We start from the raw sequence: 18,286 nt of genomic DNA on the forward strand, positions 1-18,286 counted from the left end.
ATGGGCCTTGCCATCTTCCAGTGTCTTCTTTATACACATCTTCTCCAGCATATTCTCTACCTACCTGTTCCTGTCCTCTTTCATTAGAGGCTTATTTTAAGCTAGCTGCCTTAGTTAAAAAGAAATCAGTGGGAGAATCCTAATTAGGTATTACTATTTGAACAACAGTAAAATGTCCCCTTCCGGAAGTAGTTTCAGAATACTAGGGCATTTTTAAAAAATAGTGAGATTATAAGCAGCAGTAAGATCACAGAGAAAAAAAAAATTGTGACAAGAGGTTTTTACCAAATTACTGTGGGGAGAGAAACTGATGAGAATTTTGAGTAATGGTAATTTCAGAGATAAATTCAATTAAGAAACAAACCTTCACCTATTTCTTGTGTTATCTGCTGACTGCATTCATATCAAATAATGTGTGTTCCAAATGAACTGATGTAGGTATAGGGCACTGAGTGTGCATATGCATATTTATTTAAAGATTATAGAGAAGTGATTCTCAACCAGGGATGATTTTGTCCCCCAGGAAATATCTGGATCATTTTTGGTTGTTGCAATTAGAGGGAAGTGCTCCTGGCTTCTAGTGGGTAGAGGCCAGAGATGCTACTAAACATCCTATAACACACAGGACAACCCTTCACAACAAAGAATTATCAGGACTAAAATGTCAGTAGTGAGGAGGTTGAGAAACCCTGATACACAATAATCTTATTTTGCTTCTTAAGTACTTTGATTTCCATAATCTCTACCCAAGAAAAAAAAAAAAACTCATTCAAAGTAGAGGAAATGAGGCCGGGTGTGGTGGCTCATGCCTATAATTCTAACACTTTGGGAGGCTGAGGTGGGCAGATCACTTGACCCCAGGAGTTCCAGATCAGCCTAGGCATCATGGCAAAACCCTGTCTCTACAAAAAACACAACAAATTAGCCATGCAGTCCCAGCTACCCAGAAAGGATCACCTGAGCCCAGAAGGTCAATGCTGCAGTGAGCCATGATCATGCCACACCACTGTATGTTAGCCTGAGTGACAGGGTGAAACCCTGGCTCAAAAAAAAAAAAAAAAAAAAAGAGACACAGAAAGAAAGACAGACAACAATGACAACAATCAAAGTAGCGATCATCAGCTCCTTCGAAGTCATGATCATCAAGCATAGTTTTCCAGAATGAAAAGCAATTAAAAGTACACCACCAGAATAGCTACAAGTACATTAAGTTTCTGCAAAATTATACATGTTTTTGAACAAAACAGAACATTCACTGCTTTGAAAGTTGTTGTAGAAGCGATAAGTAGAAAATTACGAGCAACTACGTGAAAATGAAAACCTCTCTTCATTTCTAAGACAACTTGTCATGGAAATTGTCATTTCACACTAAAGGTCTCCAAGATAGGCTAAAGAAATATTAGCTTTGATCCTTTTCGTTGTGGATGTACACTTGGACTCTATCAGGCAAGAAAATCACTTGCACACATGTCATTAGTATTTTTTGACCATGAGAAACTCTTCAGAATTCTGAGGCAGTCATTTATTAATAGTATTTGAGCAAAAGCCTTTCTTCCACAATTCTAGTTAAGCAATTGGGACAAAGGTTGAATTGTTTTCATCTTGAGAAAAGTAATTGTTACTCTCAAATCTCCAGGCAAAAATCAAACCAAGAGAATTCATTGGACATTAGATGTTTTTCCCCTGAAAACTATCAGGAGAAATAATGGTCAATAATATAACCTATATTTGTAGCAAGGCACTAGAATCTACAAGCATATAGAATAACCGTTTGAAAGGTTTCTGGTGACAGGAGGACCATGGGGAGAAATAAGAAAGGTCAGACAGAGTCTGTGAAGTCAGTGAGAGAGGAAAATGGTCCTCAAGGCAAAATTCAAGGGCAGAAAAACAAGAGTTTAACTTATGAATTACAGCTGCATCAGGAAGAGCTGTGAGCAGAGGCAACCAGATTCCCTGCTTTCCCTTTCTTTTCCCACTTTCCTCCAACATATGAACTCTCCAGTCTTCCTTGTTCTGCTTGTCTGAACTTTTGACCCTGCGGCGACAGCCTGAATCTCTCTTCCTGCACTGTATCTAGCTGTATTCCCCGTGTCCTCTGCAAGAATGGGCCCTGCTTTAATTCCTTACTGCCCCATTATTTGTGTGTTTGGCTTTGGCTTTTTCAGCTGTGAACCTTACCTGGAGGGGTATGATTCACCCTCCACAGTGGGCACTGAGATGGCGGGGTTCCCACCTGAGCCCCTTCCCCAGACGGGTGTGAGGCTAAGATGTTGGCCAGCCAGGATGGACACAAACACCTGGCTGGCATCGTGTTTACAGAATAGGCACAGGAAAAGTGTGCCAATTTGGATATAAATTGCAAATTAGGTTTTTTTAAGCTCTACGTAACAGAGATACTTGAAGTCGCCTACTTGAAAAGACTTGACTTTTTGAGATACTTGATTGTGGGGATGAAAACAGCCTCTTTAGCTGAGTGTTGTGTTGGGATAGGTCCCATCGCAGCCTATTTTTAGTTTGCAAAACTATTGATCCATAAAGTACTCTACTGCCCCACTGCCGTTAACATTCTCCAAGTCTCCAGTCTCTGTGCAGAAACTGTCATGACATTTTACAGAAAAGCTGAGCACCTTTTCTCATACAGGCAGCCTGAAATCCATTTTTAAAGATACATTACAGGCTTTACCATCCAACTACCTTGTATTCTAAAATTAAGTTATAAACCACTCTTTTCAAAAAAAAATTAAGTAATAAAATAATAAGAAAATGTGTGTGGGTAAGGGAAGGTGATAGAGCTCATGTGTCTTGGATTCCCCTCCTATCAACCTGGTAAGAAAATCCTTTGGTTGGGATACTTTACAGATTTGGAAGGGCAGGTTTGTTCTTTTGATCTTCCAAGAAAAGATTTAGAAAAGCTAAATAATGAGGGTCCTATTGTTTTATGAGAAAAAATAACAATATGTCAGTCTAAGTAAGTAACTATATTTTGGTGGCCACTGGTATTATGTGAAAATATTGACTCAATTCCCAGGCACCTTGGATGTGTGATATTCACACTCTGTGGCAGCTCCAGAATGTCTAAATAGGAGCAGCCAAAGGCAGCAATCTGGTGGGAAGTGGTAGTGGGGAAATTTTCAAAAGGTGCATTTGTATTACAAACAGTATTTACTTAGATTTTTACATTAAGGTCAATTAAAACATCAATTTTTTCCCCAAAAGATGCTCACGTTGTATTTTACATATGATTAAAAAAATTTGTTCTTTAGATCAAAGAACATGTGTATGTGTCTAACACACATACTCACACGTACTGGAGTGGCTTTGAGGGACAGAGAATGTTTCTGGAGACTGGAAAAGGGTGTGCTAATAAGCAAAACGATGTTATTCAAGGGCCTGGTGTACTGTAAGCAAAACATACATTCTAGAATTTAAAGATTGAGTGTGAAAAAAGAATGTAAAATACCTAGTAATTTTTATATTAATTTCATGTTGAAATAATATTTTGGTTATACTGTGTTAAATATATTATTAAAACTAAAAAATAAAACGAATGCCACACCACCTGCCAACCCTGGGCACTGTGGCCACTCACAATTATCGGCTTTTACCAACAGGCACTAATGTGCCTACAGAAAAAGAAAAAGAAAAAAAAAACCAAAAAGTTGAAGCTTTTAATTTTTATAAACCGATGGTCTCAGTTAATAACAGAATGTTATTTAGCTAAGGTGTAGGTTTTTATATGTGACAGGCACAGACCTATATTCCCTCTTTGGCTTCTACTTACATAATGACCAAGCTGATTAAGAGTTATTCAAACCTGTGTTTCAGACATCGGATCAGTCACAGACCTGTTATGGGAGTACAATAAGGAGTGATGGGTTCCATATTGCCGATCAGTTCACAGTTTAGAACAGCTCAACTACCAGCTGTACTCCAAGCTTCAGTTCCTTGTTCACCTGAGTGTGAGGCCACCTGGGAAACCACTGTAATGACATGTTTTCCTTGTAACCCACAAATTCAAGATTCAACCACAAATGCACCCTAGAACATGTCTTCCCTTTTCCTAGAATCTGAAATTGGGAAAGGTCCTGAGAATTGTAAAATATCAAAGATAGGCAGCACCTAAATAGTGACAAGCCAGATGCAAAATCTGAGGGTCAGAGGATTAAAGTGTTCTGTCCACACACACAGCAGTAGGGGTAAATCATTACACATCAAAGAAACTCCAGTCATCAGGTCCAAAGGACCCAATGTTGTCTTTTAAGGTAAGGGTTGAAAGTACATACCCACTGAGTCTTGGGCAGGCTTTGTGAAGTTGTACTCCACCTCCTTCTAAAACTAACGGAGTCAAAGAAACCTGAAAACTCATTTTTGGTTCTAAAAAGCAATGTCCCAATACACGATCCCTCTCCAACTATGGCTTCAGGCTGGCTAGAAGGCTTTGTGACATTAAAATTCCCTTAGAGTTAGAAGAAATTGAACACGTGGCCATCGAAGAATTTTTTTCCTGGGCAATTAAAACACTTCTTGCTCTTACATACCACATCATTTTTACTGGGGGTGACTTTTTTATTTTTGCATTGAAGGTGTCTGATCTTAACAATATAAGGTTATAACTTTTCTGAGGTAGCTGCATAATATATACAGACCTTTCAACAGTTGCAGAAAACACAAAATACAAGAGAAAACATACATATATATGTATATACATACATGCAGAGAATAGACACTCCCTACTTAGATGATGAAACACCAAAACTAATTAGTATAACAAAAGACCAAATATTTTCTACCTGTCTGCAGAAGCAACATGAAATGTAACCTTCTAATGTCTAATGTGGCAACACTACTATTGAAGTCCAGATGCCAGTTTCCTGGGAATCTTTCTAATCCATCACACCACTCTTCCTCAACTTTGGAGAGTAGACTAAGCAATATTACCAGTATGCTGGCTTATGATTTTATTATGGTGAGGGTAGGCAGGTAAGGAATGTACAAGGTTAATATTTATAAATATGAATCTATACAGGTAGAGCAAGCATATGGAACAGGAGAAAGAACATGGACCCCAGGGAACTTGAATTCATTTGGTTCTGTCACTCATCCATCATCTAGTGACTTTGGTCAGGCTACTTTTAGTTTCTTTGAGCCTCAGGTTTCTCATCTGCAAAATTATGATATTAACTATTAAAGCACTTCCTTAGAGGATTAGAAGAGATAATGTGTGAACATTACCATGGTATCTAGCATAGGGAACAAGCTAAGTGTTGATTCTCTTTCTCCTCCTTAGGTAGGGACAACATAGTTAATTGCCCTCTATTTTCTGGATATTTCTTTGTAAGGGTACTTAATTCACCTATTGGAATATAATTTGGAGGTTTAGATACGGTATGGTTAGTTTTTATCTAAATGCCAGTGAAAAATTACAGAGACTAAATTGAGGGCTGGGTATAAAGATTTTGTATTTTATTTAGATATTTGAGTCCATTGGAAGGTTTTCATGGAAACTAATAGTTGGTTTCTCTTACGTATGAAAAAAATTGATTTCATAATCATGGCTCTACGCTTTATAGTTTGCCTATGGTATAAATATTGAAATGTTACCTGGTAGTATTTACATTATGTGCATAGTTAATTCAAGCACTGCAACAGACCTTTGACATAAAAATACTAAATGTCCTTGGACTCCACCAACTTGCAAGCAAGCTTGAAAGTCTGCGGCATTTAGTAATTTGAACAGATACGAACGATGCAAACTGTGCAGGTGAAGACTCATGAAGCTAGTGGGTGAGCTTAGTTTACTGCCCAATATCAGTACCTGAAAGCAGTTTGCATGATCTATTCCACTAGTATATAAGAATTCTTCTGCAGTAATATGTATTACTTTCAGGGTATGTGCAGTAAAATAAAGCTGTTCTCTAAAATGTGATTTCAGAGATATGAAATTTAATGCCTATACAATAACACCAACATCAGCAGCTAACATTTTTAAACAATTACTTTGGGGACAGAAACTGTACTAAATAATTACATGAAGGATCAGACTTTAGGCTGTACAGATACCTTGGATAAGAGCCTGGGGGCAGTGTGGCACAGTAGCTAAGAATGTGGTCTCTGGAGTCTGGGATACTTGGGCTTATGCATGGATTCTGCCTCTTTCTAGCTATGTGACATTGGGTCAATTATTAAACTTCTTAAAACCTCAGGTTTCTCATCTGTAATTTGAAGTAAAAAATAATGGCTACTGCATAAGGTTGTCAGAAGCATTAAATAAGGTAATAAATAGTTAATTTTAAAACCCTAGCTTTATATCTAAATAGTTATTAAGAGTCTAAGGGGGGGCCTTGAACTTTTCTGCAATGCTTTATTGTGTATTATAGAAAACCTTACAAAATATGGTAGGGTTTAAGAATTGGGGAATTCTTAAATTATGGAGGAGAGTAGTACTGGAATATATACTTCTTAAATGACAAAATTTACTGTAAGTTTAACATAAGTGAGCTGAACAAAATAGCTCTTATAGAGTATTATTATTTACAGACTTGCTATGGCTCAATTCATTAGAGAAACTTCAGTAACTCAGTTCTAGTTCAAATATTATTAGCTGGATTGAGGAAGGCAGCAAGGTGAAAAAGTGGTATGAAAATACTGGGTTTGTCTTAAAAAAATGCGTGGAGGTCCAATTCCATCAATGTAGTTTTTTGTTGTTGTTTTGTTTTGTTTTTGAGATAGCGTCTCACTCTGTCACCCAGGCTGAAGTGCAGTGGCATGATCATCATCAATGCAGTTTTTGATGCAATTTTTCTAGATTTTCTTTTTAGTTCATGGTTTGAAACAAGGCCCTGGAACATACAAAACTCTTACATTTATTTAAACCCAGGACATTTGTGTAGGGGTTTTAGGACCACATCTATCAGACAACTGAAGCCAGAGCCAACTGAGAAACAGTCTGGGATTGTAGGCTATGTTTTATTAAAGTTTCAACTGATTATGTCACTGCAGCTTATCAAAATACGGATTCATCCCAGACTCTTCTCTGTCTCACACATCCCAACATCCAATATCTCAGCTCAACCTTCAAAATACAGGAAAATTGAGCCGCATCTTCCCACTGACTTTGCCTCTCTTCTAGTCATAGTACTAATCACTTGCTGGACTATTGCAATATCATTTGACATATTCTTCTTTCTTTGCTTTTTATTACTCTATATTTTCCATCAAGCAGCACTGTGAACTTTTAAAAATGGAAGTCAGATTATGTCATGCCTTTGTTCAAAACCTTCCAATGAACTCAATATCTGAGTAAACTACAAAATCTTTATACCCAGCTCTCAATTTAATCTCTGTAATTTTTCCTCTCACTCTCGGCTCCAGTCACACTGGTCTCTTTGTTTTCTACCAAACATGCAAAGCACACTGCTGCCCTGGGGTCTTTGGACTTGTTTTTTTCACAGTCTGGAATGTTCTTCCACTCCCTTCACATCTCTATTTAATAGTCATCTTAGAAGGGAAGACTTTCCCGACCTCACATGCCCTCCTCCTTCATTCTTTATCATCCTACTCTGTTTAATTTTGTGCTACAGCACATAGTTCTGCCTTACATAGTATACACTTACCTCTCCCTTTCTTATCTTTCCCAAGAGAATGCATGTCCCATGAGAGCAGGAACTTCCTCTGATTTGTTCATGGTTATGTTGCCAGCAACTAGACCAGCATCAGCACATGGGCCTCTCAGGAAATATTGCTGAATGCAGCATTGTGCAAGGGGAAGGATTAATTGAGAAGAGCAATTTACTCAAGGGTGAAAGGAAGGCACTCTGGTGCTGAACTGATGGACGATCACATTAGTGATTCTGAATATTAGGGTTTGACTCTGACTTCCAAGCCATGAATTTCCAGTAGATACAGCTTCTCATCCTTCATGGGGCACTGCTATCAGGAGTAACTAAGTCAAGAAGATGAAGCAAAGAATTGAGATTCCCTTGTCTAACTCATCATTGCTATGGCTTCAGTGCTGTACTTTACTTTGCCAGATAGAGCCAGCTCCCTCTCTCACATCCACTAGCTGAGGATGAGAACCTAAAGCATGCTTGTCAGGCAGAGGACAAGAAAGGAATGATAGTGGAGTTAGGGACACAACTTTGGGAGCCTCTTGAGAGAGTTAATTCAACTCAGGGAGACTAGTAGCAAACAGCAGGTGTTTTCTACTTGGTACAAATAGTATTTCTTCACATTAGTTCTTCACAGGTTTGAAATTTCTTCTTGGTAATAAATTAGACAATTAAAAAAGTACAATGCCTCTTTACTGCTGATCTCCAAGGTGACCTTTAGGATCCTACAACTGTGCTATAGAAATATATTACCTCAGGGGCCCAAAGGCTGGCAACATCACTGGCTACATTTATTATTTTATTCTCTTTTAAGCACCATCTCTCTTGAATACCTGCTATACGCTAGGCGCTTGGCTAGGAGCTGGGTTGTAGTTAGGATTCAATTAGACATGATCTCTTTCCTAAAGGAATTGGTAAACTAAGCAGAAGAACTAGCATACAGTTGTAGAGCTGAATGGTTACAATCCTAAAGTAAAAGGGATGTCATGAAGTGAAAGACATAAGGAACTGATCCCACCTGGGGCCATGATATTCAGGCTGAAAGCTGAACAATGCCTAGAAACTAGAGGAAAGGATAGAGTGGGGAATGCATCAGGAAACAAACAACACAAGCATAGGTCTAGGATGGGAGGGATTATGGCACATTTAACAAGCAAAAGATGGCAAGTGTGGCTGATTCCTTGTTGGGGGTGGTGGAGGAAGGAGGGGACAGGACGGTGAGCCTGAAGACTGAAGAGAAGGTCAAATCCTGAAAGCCACGTAAGCTTCTTTACAATGTTGGTCTTTAACCTGATAAGAAGAGGAAGTCTCTGAATGGCCTCAGGCAGGGAAATTATATGATTTTATTTGCATTATTAGAAATTCACTCTGACTGCTCTGTGCAGAAGGGACTGTAGAGGGCCAGGCAGATAAAAGAGGCCTGTGGGGAGGCCACTGCAGTTGCCTGCACAATAGAGTGTGTGGCTTCCACTCAGGTATGCATGGTAGAGATGGGAGGAGAAGGGAAAGCAGGCAGGTTGACTGAGCAGGCAAGCAATGGAAGGAATAAAACAAGTTCAGAGGCCCAAAATAGCTATGTTGATCTTGCATCTCATTTTCAAGATTAGCTTTTATTTTCATTGTGGCGATGCATATTTTGTACCCAAATTACACCCACTCCACCCCAGCCCTGACCTTGCTGCTGAGTTGCCATAATTTGTATTCCATTTCTCCAGAAGGCTTAGACGTGAGGTACCACAGGTGTTTCTGGATCAGCTCAGCATACCCTCATGGTCGGCCCCACCCTGAAGTCCTTAGCTAATCTTTAGAAGGGCATGATTCTGAAGATGAGAGGAAATTACTAATAATTATTTTATCTAGTTCTACAGATGATACTTCCTATAGTGACTTTACATCATAGTTGACCTGTTAAATTCTAATCAACACACCCCAGTGGAAGTTTCCCCAAATTTTATTAAATGTTTTAAATATTGTGGAGAAAACAACAACAACAACAACAACAACAAAAGCTTCTCAAAATTTCACTTGTTAAAGCAATTATGAAAACCCATATTATTTTTCCTATGAAAATTTTACTAATATTTTATATATACTAAAACTGTCCTTGCTGAGGACTTTTCTAAGGTTCTCAAGTTCTGTAGGTTGTAAAAGGGCCCAATCACTTCATAGACTCTATTTTTATGAATGTCAAACTGGGAAAAAATGGCACACAAATACAAGGGAAAAAAACCCATAAAAATAGATAGCAAACTGAATATACTATCATTAAACTCAAGAAAAATGTTGAAGGACTAAACCATCATCACTGATTCATAGATTGATTATTTCACGTATTTATGAATGATTCTTATGTGATTAATGGAAATGTAGAGATTCATCAGAGGTTTTCAAACAGAGATCAAAGGCGCCCTGGGAAGGATTGGAAGGTTGTGCTTAATGGGGAGAAGAGGCATTCAGTGAGGGAATTGTAGGAAGTAGACCTCCAAGCTTGTTATTTCAGTTCAGTCAGAACTGTTTTTATTGATTTATTCATTTATTTTTTTGAGGTATGTAAGTCCCAAAATTTCCACTGGATAGAAAGATGTCTGACTAAAAATACTAACAACAAAAACAACAACAACAAAACACCATAAACTTATCTAAATGAGCCCTCTCAGGAATTTGCACTTCTTGACATGATGGAGTAGCCTACAAGAGACCCACTTGCCTGCTGAGAACCACTAGAAATACACAATAAAAGCAATTTGCTTGAAAGCAAAGGAGAGCTGCCAAAGATGTCAAAACTTAAACTACATCAAAAAGAGAGGCTCACTGAGGGGAGCCTAACCTTCCGCCTGTCACTCCAGTCACCCTCGCCGGGATTTGCTAATTCTTAGTGTTGAAGGAGAATCTGAGAAGTCAGAAAGAAGGTTGCTGCTGAGAGGAAGAGAATTCCTTGGAGTTTTCAGCAATCTCATAGGGCTGAGGAGGCAAAAAATGGAGCTGAGCACAGCCCCGCTGAGGCAGCCAACTTGGACTTAAGATCCCATAGAGAAGAGAGGTTCAAAGAAGCGAGCTTGGAGCTTCATCCCCAGTTTTTCCCCAAGGCGTTTGACAGTCAGTTAAGTTGCAAATAGCAACAGGCAAGAAGCAAATTGAGACCATCCAAAAAGCAAGGCAAAGCAAACTCAGTCTCGTGGTGTTAAAAAACAAAAATTGGGGTTTGTGATTTCACAAATGAGGTGACACATCTGATCCTCAGTTGGCCACCCTGGAAGATTATTCTTCAGGACTGTGGTGAAAGAAGGGTAAGCTAAACTTTAGAAGTGCTACAACCTAGGTTCAAGTCACTTTGATCTTTGATTGTAATGAAATGGTCTGCCTCTCTGCTAACCAACAGAAAATAGGGTGAATCCTCTCTGGAAGGAGAACACATTATCCAGACCCTCTATATCTGTCCACACACATGTTTGCCATTCAATCCAATATCACCCAGCATATCAAAAAACACAATCACAAGAAAAATTAATAAAAACAGACAAGCAATAAAGTCTGTCTCCATTTTCAAAGCCTCATAGAGTCCCATAATAGTTCACTTAAACATGTCTAAATTCAATAAAATAAAACATGGCACATTCCAGTCATCAGTCAGACAATAAGGGTGAACTGTAATGAATAGTCCTAGTCTATTTTGAATGTTTGCTGGGCTGGGCACGGTGGCTCACGCCTATAATCCCAGCACTTTGGGAGGCCAAAGTGGGCAGATCACAAAGTCAGGAGTTTGAGACCAGCCTGGCCAACATAGTGAAACCCCGTCTCTACTAAAAATACAAAAATTAGCTGGGCCTGGTGGCGGGTGCCTGTAATCCAAGCTACTTGGGAGGCTGAGGCAGGAGAATTGCTTGAACCCGGGAGGTGGAGGTTGCAGTGAGCAGAGATTGCGCCACTGCACTCCAGCCCAGGCGACAGTGAGAGACTCCATCTCAAAAAAAAAAAGAACGTTTGCTGACAGTTTTTAAGTCAGTCCTACCCTTCCCCCATTTCCCTTTTGTCCCCAAAATGGGCAAACTGCTAAGAGGGGCCACCTTTTTATTACTATTGGGAAATACAAACCACTCAAATCCTGGCTGTCACAGAGAAATCCTGATCCCGGCCACATGCCCTAACATGATAAAAACTAAACCCACTTATTCTTCTCTTTGTTTGAACCATTATGAACTGGCATGGTTGCCTGCTCTGCTGTCCCTGAAGTCCCATTACATGAGCAATAAACCTGTCTGGACCCTCTTGGTGGGTGTGTTGCATCATCAATATTAACATCCCAGTGGATTTTGGATGTGTTGGGGGCTGCCATCTGTGGAGCCGCCCCAAAACAAAAACAAAATTGATCCAAACATTGGAGTTCTTTGACTTAGGCTTTTGAAATAACTGTGATTAATATTTTTTAAAGGAGATGACCTGATAATAAATTTTACTAGAGAATTGGAGTCCCTTTAAAAAAGAATCAACTAGAAATTTAAAAAAAAGTTGAACTCAATATATAAGTTTCAAGTATATTGGACACACATGGATAAGTGAACTTAAAATTAGAGCAGTAGAAAATAACCAGACTTAAGCATAGATTAGAGGGAAATTTATATCCTTAAATGAGTACAGCACTAAAATAAGAAAGGCAAGAAATTAATGACATGATTATCCATTCCAATAAGTTAGAAAAGAAGAAGTAAGTTTTACTGGAAGAAAGCAGGAAAAAAACAAAAAGAACTATAAAGAGAGCAGAAATAAATAAAATAGAATGCAAACAAATCTATAAAGCTGAAAGCTTATTTTTAAAATTGATAAACTATCTGCAAAACTAATCAAGGAAAAAAGAGAGCATACTAATTAGCTAAATGAGGAGTGAGGAAAAAAGAAACCGTACTGCAGATCCTTATACACCTAACAAAAAATACAAATGTATTATGGACAATTTTATGCCAGTAAATTAGAAAATTAAATGACAAATTCCTAGAAGGCAAATTAACAAAGCTGACCTTAAAAGAAATTTAAAAAAATTAAATAGTCATATGATTTTAAACCTTTCCACAAATAAATCCCCACACTCACATTGTTTTATCAGTGAATTCTACCAAACATTTAAAAAATACATGAGGCTCATCTTACACATTCACTTCCAAAAAATAGAAAGAAGAAAAAATTTTCAATTCATTTTTTAAGGGAAAGCATAACTTTGATATCAATACCTCTGAAAGAGAATAAAGGAGACGAGAAAATCATCTCAACATCTGCAGAAAAAGCATTTGATACAATTCTATAGTTATTCATAGTTTTTTAAAAGTATTTTGGCAAATGGGTACTAGAACTAGCTTGACCTAATTAAAGTATCTGAAAGAAACATTGAGCAAACAATATAATTAATGGGAAAGAACTGAAATTTCCCCACTGAGATCCAGAAATCACAAAAATATTTATCACCACAATATTGTACTGTAGGTCCTAGCTAGTACTATAATGCAAGGAAAAAAAAAACAAACTATAAGTATTGGGAAAGAAGAAATACACTTATATGGTCTGGCTGTGTTCCTATTCAATCTCACCTTGAGTCGTAATAATCTTCATGTGTCAAGGGTGGTGCCAGGTGGAGATAACTGAATCATGGAGGTGGTTTTCCCCATACTGTCCTCCTGGTAGTGAATAAGTCTCATGAGATCTGATGGTTTTATAAAGGCGACTTCCCCTGTACAAGTTCTCTTGCCTGCTGCCATGTAAGATGTGTCTTTCCTCCTCCTTTGCCTTCCGCCATGATTGTGAGGCCTCCCCACATATGTGTAACTGTGAGTCAATTAAACTTCTTTCATTTATAAATTACCCAGTCTTGCTATGATATGTCTTTATTAGCAGCATGAGAACAGACTAATACAACAGTCATAATTTGCAGGCACATGACTATGTACATAGAAAATCCAAAAGGAAATTATCAAAATTTTAGAATTAGTAACTGAATTTATCAAGTTCAATGGATATAAAATCAATATACAAACCGACTTTTTCATATTACAGACACAGAAACTAAGAAAGGTGCCCATATCCACACACTTTTCAAAACTAGAAAAAGGCTAACACTCAGCTCAGTGGTTCAAGTTTGGGTTTTTTTTTTTTTTTGTATATATGCAAACTTGTAGATTTCAGTTACTCCCTAGTCAAACAGAGGCCAGACCACACACTAGCCCCTGTATCTCCTAGGCATCAAGACATTAAAATGCTGCTGGCCACAGTGACCATCCATGGGAAATGAAGGGAATACCTGATGGAGGCAAAGTGCAGTTTTCTGAAATGTGGAGCTGCAAGTAATCTAAGCTTTCAGCTTCTGTCACAAGTTGAGGATCAAGAATCACATGTAGTGAACAGATTTACCTACAATGGAACCTAAAGACAGAATAAGAAGAAAGGGTGGATGTGTCCAGCGCCTGTCACAGGAGAAAGGAGAATGAGTGGAAAAAGCTGGGTCTTTGGCCCCAGTCTCATATTTACACAAGATGTTAAGTTTGAAATTCAAATATGTCCTGCAAATGAAGTAAAGGCACTAATAGGACTGAAAGTAGATGTTTATCACACAACTTGAAATCCATGTCCCATTCTTCATCCAGAGTGTCTACAACACACCATCAATTAATATTTTCAGTAAACTCTGCAGTTATCTTGTAAATGTTGTAATTATATAGATGGGATGGTATATTTATATGCTAACATTATTTTATTACATGTGAATATTTAAAGCTTTGTAGCACCCATCAGCATTATTTTTTTTTCCTCCTCCTCTTTCTTCCCTTCCTTCTGTACCCATATCCTCCTCCTTCTCCGCCTTCCTCTTCTCAAAACATGAAAGTGATCAGAGCTTCCAAGGTCAACCTTGGAAAGACTCTGGATCCCTAAATAGCTAAGTGAACTCTCCGAGCATGTAGGTGGAATGTGAAGGGTGATAGAAGGCTTGCCTGATATGAGAGAACAGAGCCAGAAAAACTGCTTTGATATTGTATTACCCTAGTTTTAGCTCTAGGCTGGTATTTTCTCAAGACATTGGGGTTACAGCAGGAAGTTCAAAGCTTCCATTATTGTGGCCAAGGCTTTTGCACATAGAACCTGCTGACTGCTGTCATGGATGATGGCTCAGCCTGTATCCTGGAGAAGCAGAGGCTTGATGTAGGACTTCCTGTTGGCTGGGTGTCTTCAGCCCGAGGCACCTGCAGTGCTGGATTAACCAAGGCGCAAACTAAGCAGGTGCTTAGCATGCAACTAAATCAAACACCACCCCCATCACCCACTCCAGGAAAAGCAGAGAGGATTTTACATTTAAAGAACTTTCTGAGGATTTTAATTTTTCCATCCAAATGAAAAAAAAAAGAATTTATTTTCCTTTCAGCTTGCATTTAAGTTTTCTGTCATTTTAAGTGATTTTATTTTATTATGAATTAAAGTGGGAATGCATCACAGTGGTGGTGGTGGTGGTGGTAGGATTAAGTGCTCAGAGCCTGTAAAAGTTTAACCTGGCCCTAATAACCATTCCCTAAATTTTCCAGGATCCATCCTCATCCCTCCTGGGCTCTTGTTCTCTAGCACACATATTTTGTTGTGCAACATCTCTATTTTCTATTGTATTTAGCCCCACATCACTAATCCTACCTTTGCCAGGCTGTTCGTTTTCAGCTCCTAAATTTAGGCAGCCTAGTTGTCATTTACTTTGTACAATATTTTTTTTCAATATTACCCCATAAAATTTTGCATTTATAAAGCAACTCCCACAGATTCCTCTAACACGTAAAATATACTTACAATGCTTAACTTACCCTAGTACTGCCCCAAGATCTTCCACCAAAAGTTCAAACATCTCTTTGGGGAAGGTGGGGTTTTTTTTTTTTTTTCACAAGTTCCCAGTGTGGACAGCATCTAGGCACCACTGGGTGGAGTGGACAGGGGTTTGAGGTGGGAAAAAAGAGAGAAGTGTCCTAGGCCTCCATTCAGAAATTTTAATTTACTCCCTCAAATCAAAACTGGTATTCAGCACTCCAGAGTTCCCTTCCACTTCTTTTGTTTCAGCTCCTGCTTGTTGTTCAGGAAAAATGGCAGATATGTTTCAGAGCATGCTTAGAATTGTGAGACAGATAAAAGAAAGATGATTCGTAGCTTGATTCCTTCGAAAGGGGGTACAGTAATCAGAAAGTAAAGGAAGGAATGATTCCAGGACTTTATTTCTCCAAAAATACAATAGAATATATCTCTAGTGAAATTCTAAGAGCCATATGCAGAGATTGAACCCATCGGTAAACTCTAGTCTTCAGGCCCCTCCACACTTACCTCTACCAGTTTGTTGGCATGCTCACGGAAAACTTGGGCATATTCTTTCACCTCCTTTTCATTTCCGCTCTTTGCAGCCTCAATGAGAACTAGCAAAGGAACATTGGTTTCCAGGAAAGAATCAGATATGTGATCCATCACTGCTTTCCGAAGCTACAGTTGAAACAAAAACAAAAAATGACATACAATTAAGTAATAGTATAATTGTCTATTTTTTTTCTAAACTGTTTTTGAGCTCTCATTACCCATGGAGATAATATTCCTATTTTCTTTTTAAAATCTTCCCAGTGCTTACATTATTAAAGGAAAACCAATGACTGATGGAAGCATGTGAATTAAACATATTATATGTCAACTTGAAAGTTACATAATGGCCTGTTGCTCAATACACACTATGGGTCCTCTCCCATCAAAGGTCTTCTCTCATCCTTCATTGACCCGAACCTTCTGGATGTTTTGAATCATGACACAGTTGAAGAATTCAGGCTCTTTGAAAAGGAGAAATCTAGGCATCAACCAACAAGTCGGGAGAACTTTGGATAAAGATCTAAACTTTGAAGCCAACGGTGAAACTTGGCCACTGTGCAGTCTCCTGCCCATTCTAGATCCATTGTTTGTGTTAGATAGAAGCAGAAACATGAAACATCTAACAATCTCAAAACCGTTTGTGCCCAGGTGCTATGATGACATAGTTGCTATGTTCCAGAAATACTTATAATTATTCTTCAAGATAAATGAGAATAAACAAGCCCAAATCTTCTAACAATGCATAATTATACATCATTCCCACATTGTTAAAATAGAAAACAGGGCAGCTGCTTGAAAATAAAATGAAACTGTCCCTGAAAAATTACCTTGGTGCTGTTTTGTTCATAATTATCTGAATGTATACGGGATATACATAAAAATAAACAGAAGAGAAGATGATAAACACTCTGCATGTTTTCCAAACAAATATACCTATCCAGGAGCATTCAAGTGAATCTCTTGATAGGATGACACCCACACGTTCGTTATTGGTCAGAACAAGGAAAATTAAAAACAAATCTCAATTCCTTTTTGCACGAATTACCATAACGTATGCAATGAAAGTATGTATAATTTAGTTTGGTTTAACTCTGAATTGTGTCTGACATTTTACCTTATAAAATGTAATAAAGTCTATGTAAAGTTAACATCTCCCACATACTCATTTGACAAAATTGGTGAGCTCATGTATAATGTGTCATTTACTGAGCTAAAATCTTTGCGTATTATATCACTTCATTCCTATTACACACTATGAGATAGGAATGATTCTTATACTAGTTCTTCGAATGAAGAAGCTGGGACTTTAAAAAGTTAAATAACTTGTCTGCAGTCATAAGTTAACAAATGGCAGCGCCTAGGGTAAGAAGGTCTGAAGGAGATCCTACAGTGAACACTTGAAATTGACCTGCCGTGGCTCTCTTCCAGAACAGGCCCACAATGGAGGAAAAGATATTTAGAGTGGAATCAAAATTGAACTTGACAGGGACAACAGAGACAAAAGAAAGAGAAGGTTGAGATAAAGTAGGGGAGAGAAGAAGATTCAGGATATCTCAACAATTAGACAAACATATTTGTTAATACCACACAAAAATAACAGAAGTGAGATCTCTGGGAAGCTTGAAAAGCTGTCTGCATCAAGCCTCTTTCTAAGCCTTCAGGAAGATAATGTGCACAAAAATGAGCAACTTAAAATTATCAAGGCCAAATCTCATCCAAAGTTATAAGAAAAATTAGATTAAGAAACATAATACCATCATCCCTAGGCACACTGAAAGCATGCCAGAAAGATATGCTTATAAAATAGATTAAAACTGCAACCTACCATTTCAAATAAATTAAAAACATCATAAAAATAATATAAAATATGGAAGAACATGATAAATTAGAATAAGAAAAACTAAAGAATTAGGTCATGAAACTCAAGAAAGAATTATAAATAAAAGAAAATCATTTGAAAAAGACTAAGAATGAATAAACACCACATCAAATGCTATAAGACAAATAAAATAAGAAAAGGTTCAAATCCAAAAAATATTTTTTAAAGAACTAAAAAACCATTTTAGAAAATGTGACAAATATTGAAGATAGGCAAAGAAAAGTCAATACAGGGCTACGAGGGGGTCCATGAATAAAGAAAATCAAAACAAGAAAACAGAATGAATACCAAAAATTGTAATCAATGAAAACTTCCCAGAATATATGTATGTATTAAAACTATATTCTAATACTGTATATTTTTAAATTGCTGATAAGGTGGGTTTTTAATGTGCTCACCAAAAAAAAGTATATAAGGTGATGAATATGTTAGCTTAATTTAA

General features: G+C 37.8%; 1 protein-coding gene across 6 annotated transcripts in view; it reads right to left on the reverse strand.

Annotated features, from left to right (window-relative positions):
• The window catches only part of CTNNA2 (catenin alpha 2), a 1,151,703-nt gene that overhangs the window by 222,279 nt on the left and 911,138 nt on the right, over positions 1 to 18,286 (reverse strand). For all 6 annotated transcript variants that reach the window (XM_014343874.4, XM_003816600.4, XM_003816599.3 and 3 more), the window contains one exon: positions 15,939 to 16,091. In XM_014343874.4, the coding sequence (XP_014199360.1) occupies positions 15,939 to 16,091 (153 nt within the window). The remainder of the gene's footprint in view (positions 1 to 15,938; positions 16,092 to 18,286) is intronic.

Source organism: Pan paniscus, chromosome 12, assembly GCF_029289425.2.
Source record: "Pan paniscus chromosome 12, NHGRI_mPanPan1-v2.0_pri, whole genome shotgun sequence".
NCBI lineage: Eukaryota > Metazoa > Chordata > Mammalia > Primates > Hominidae > Pan > Pan paniscus.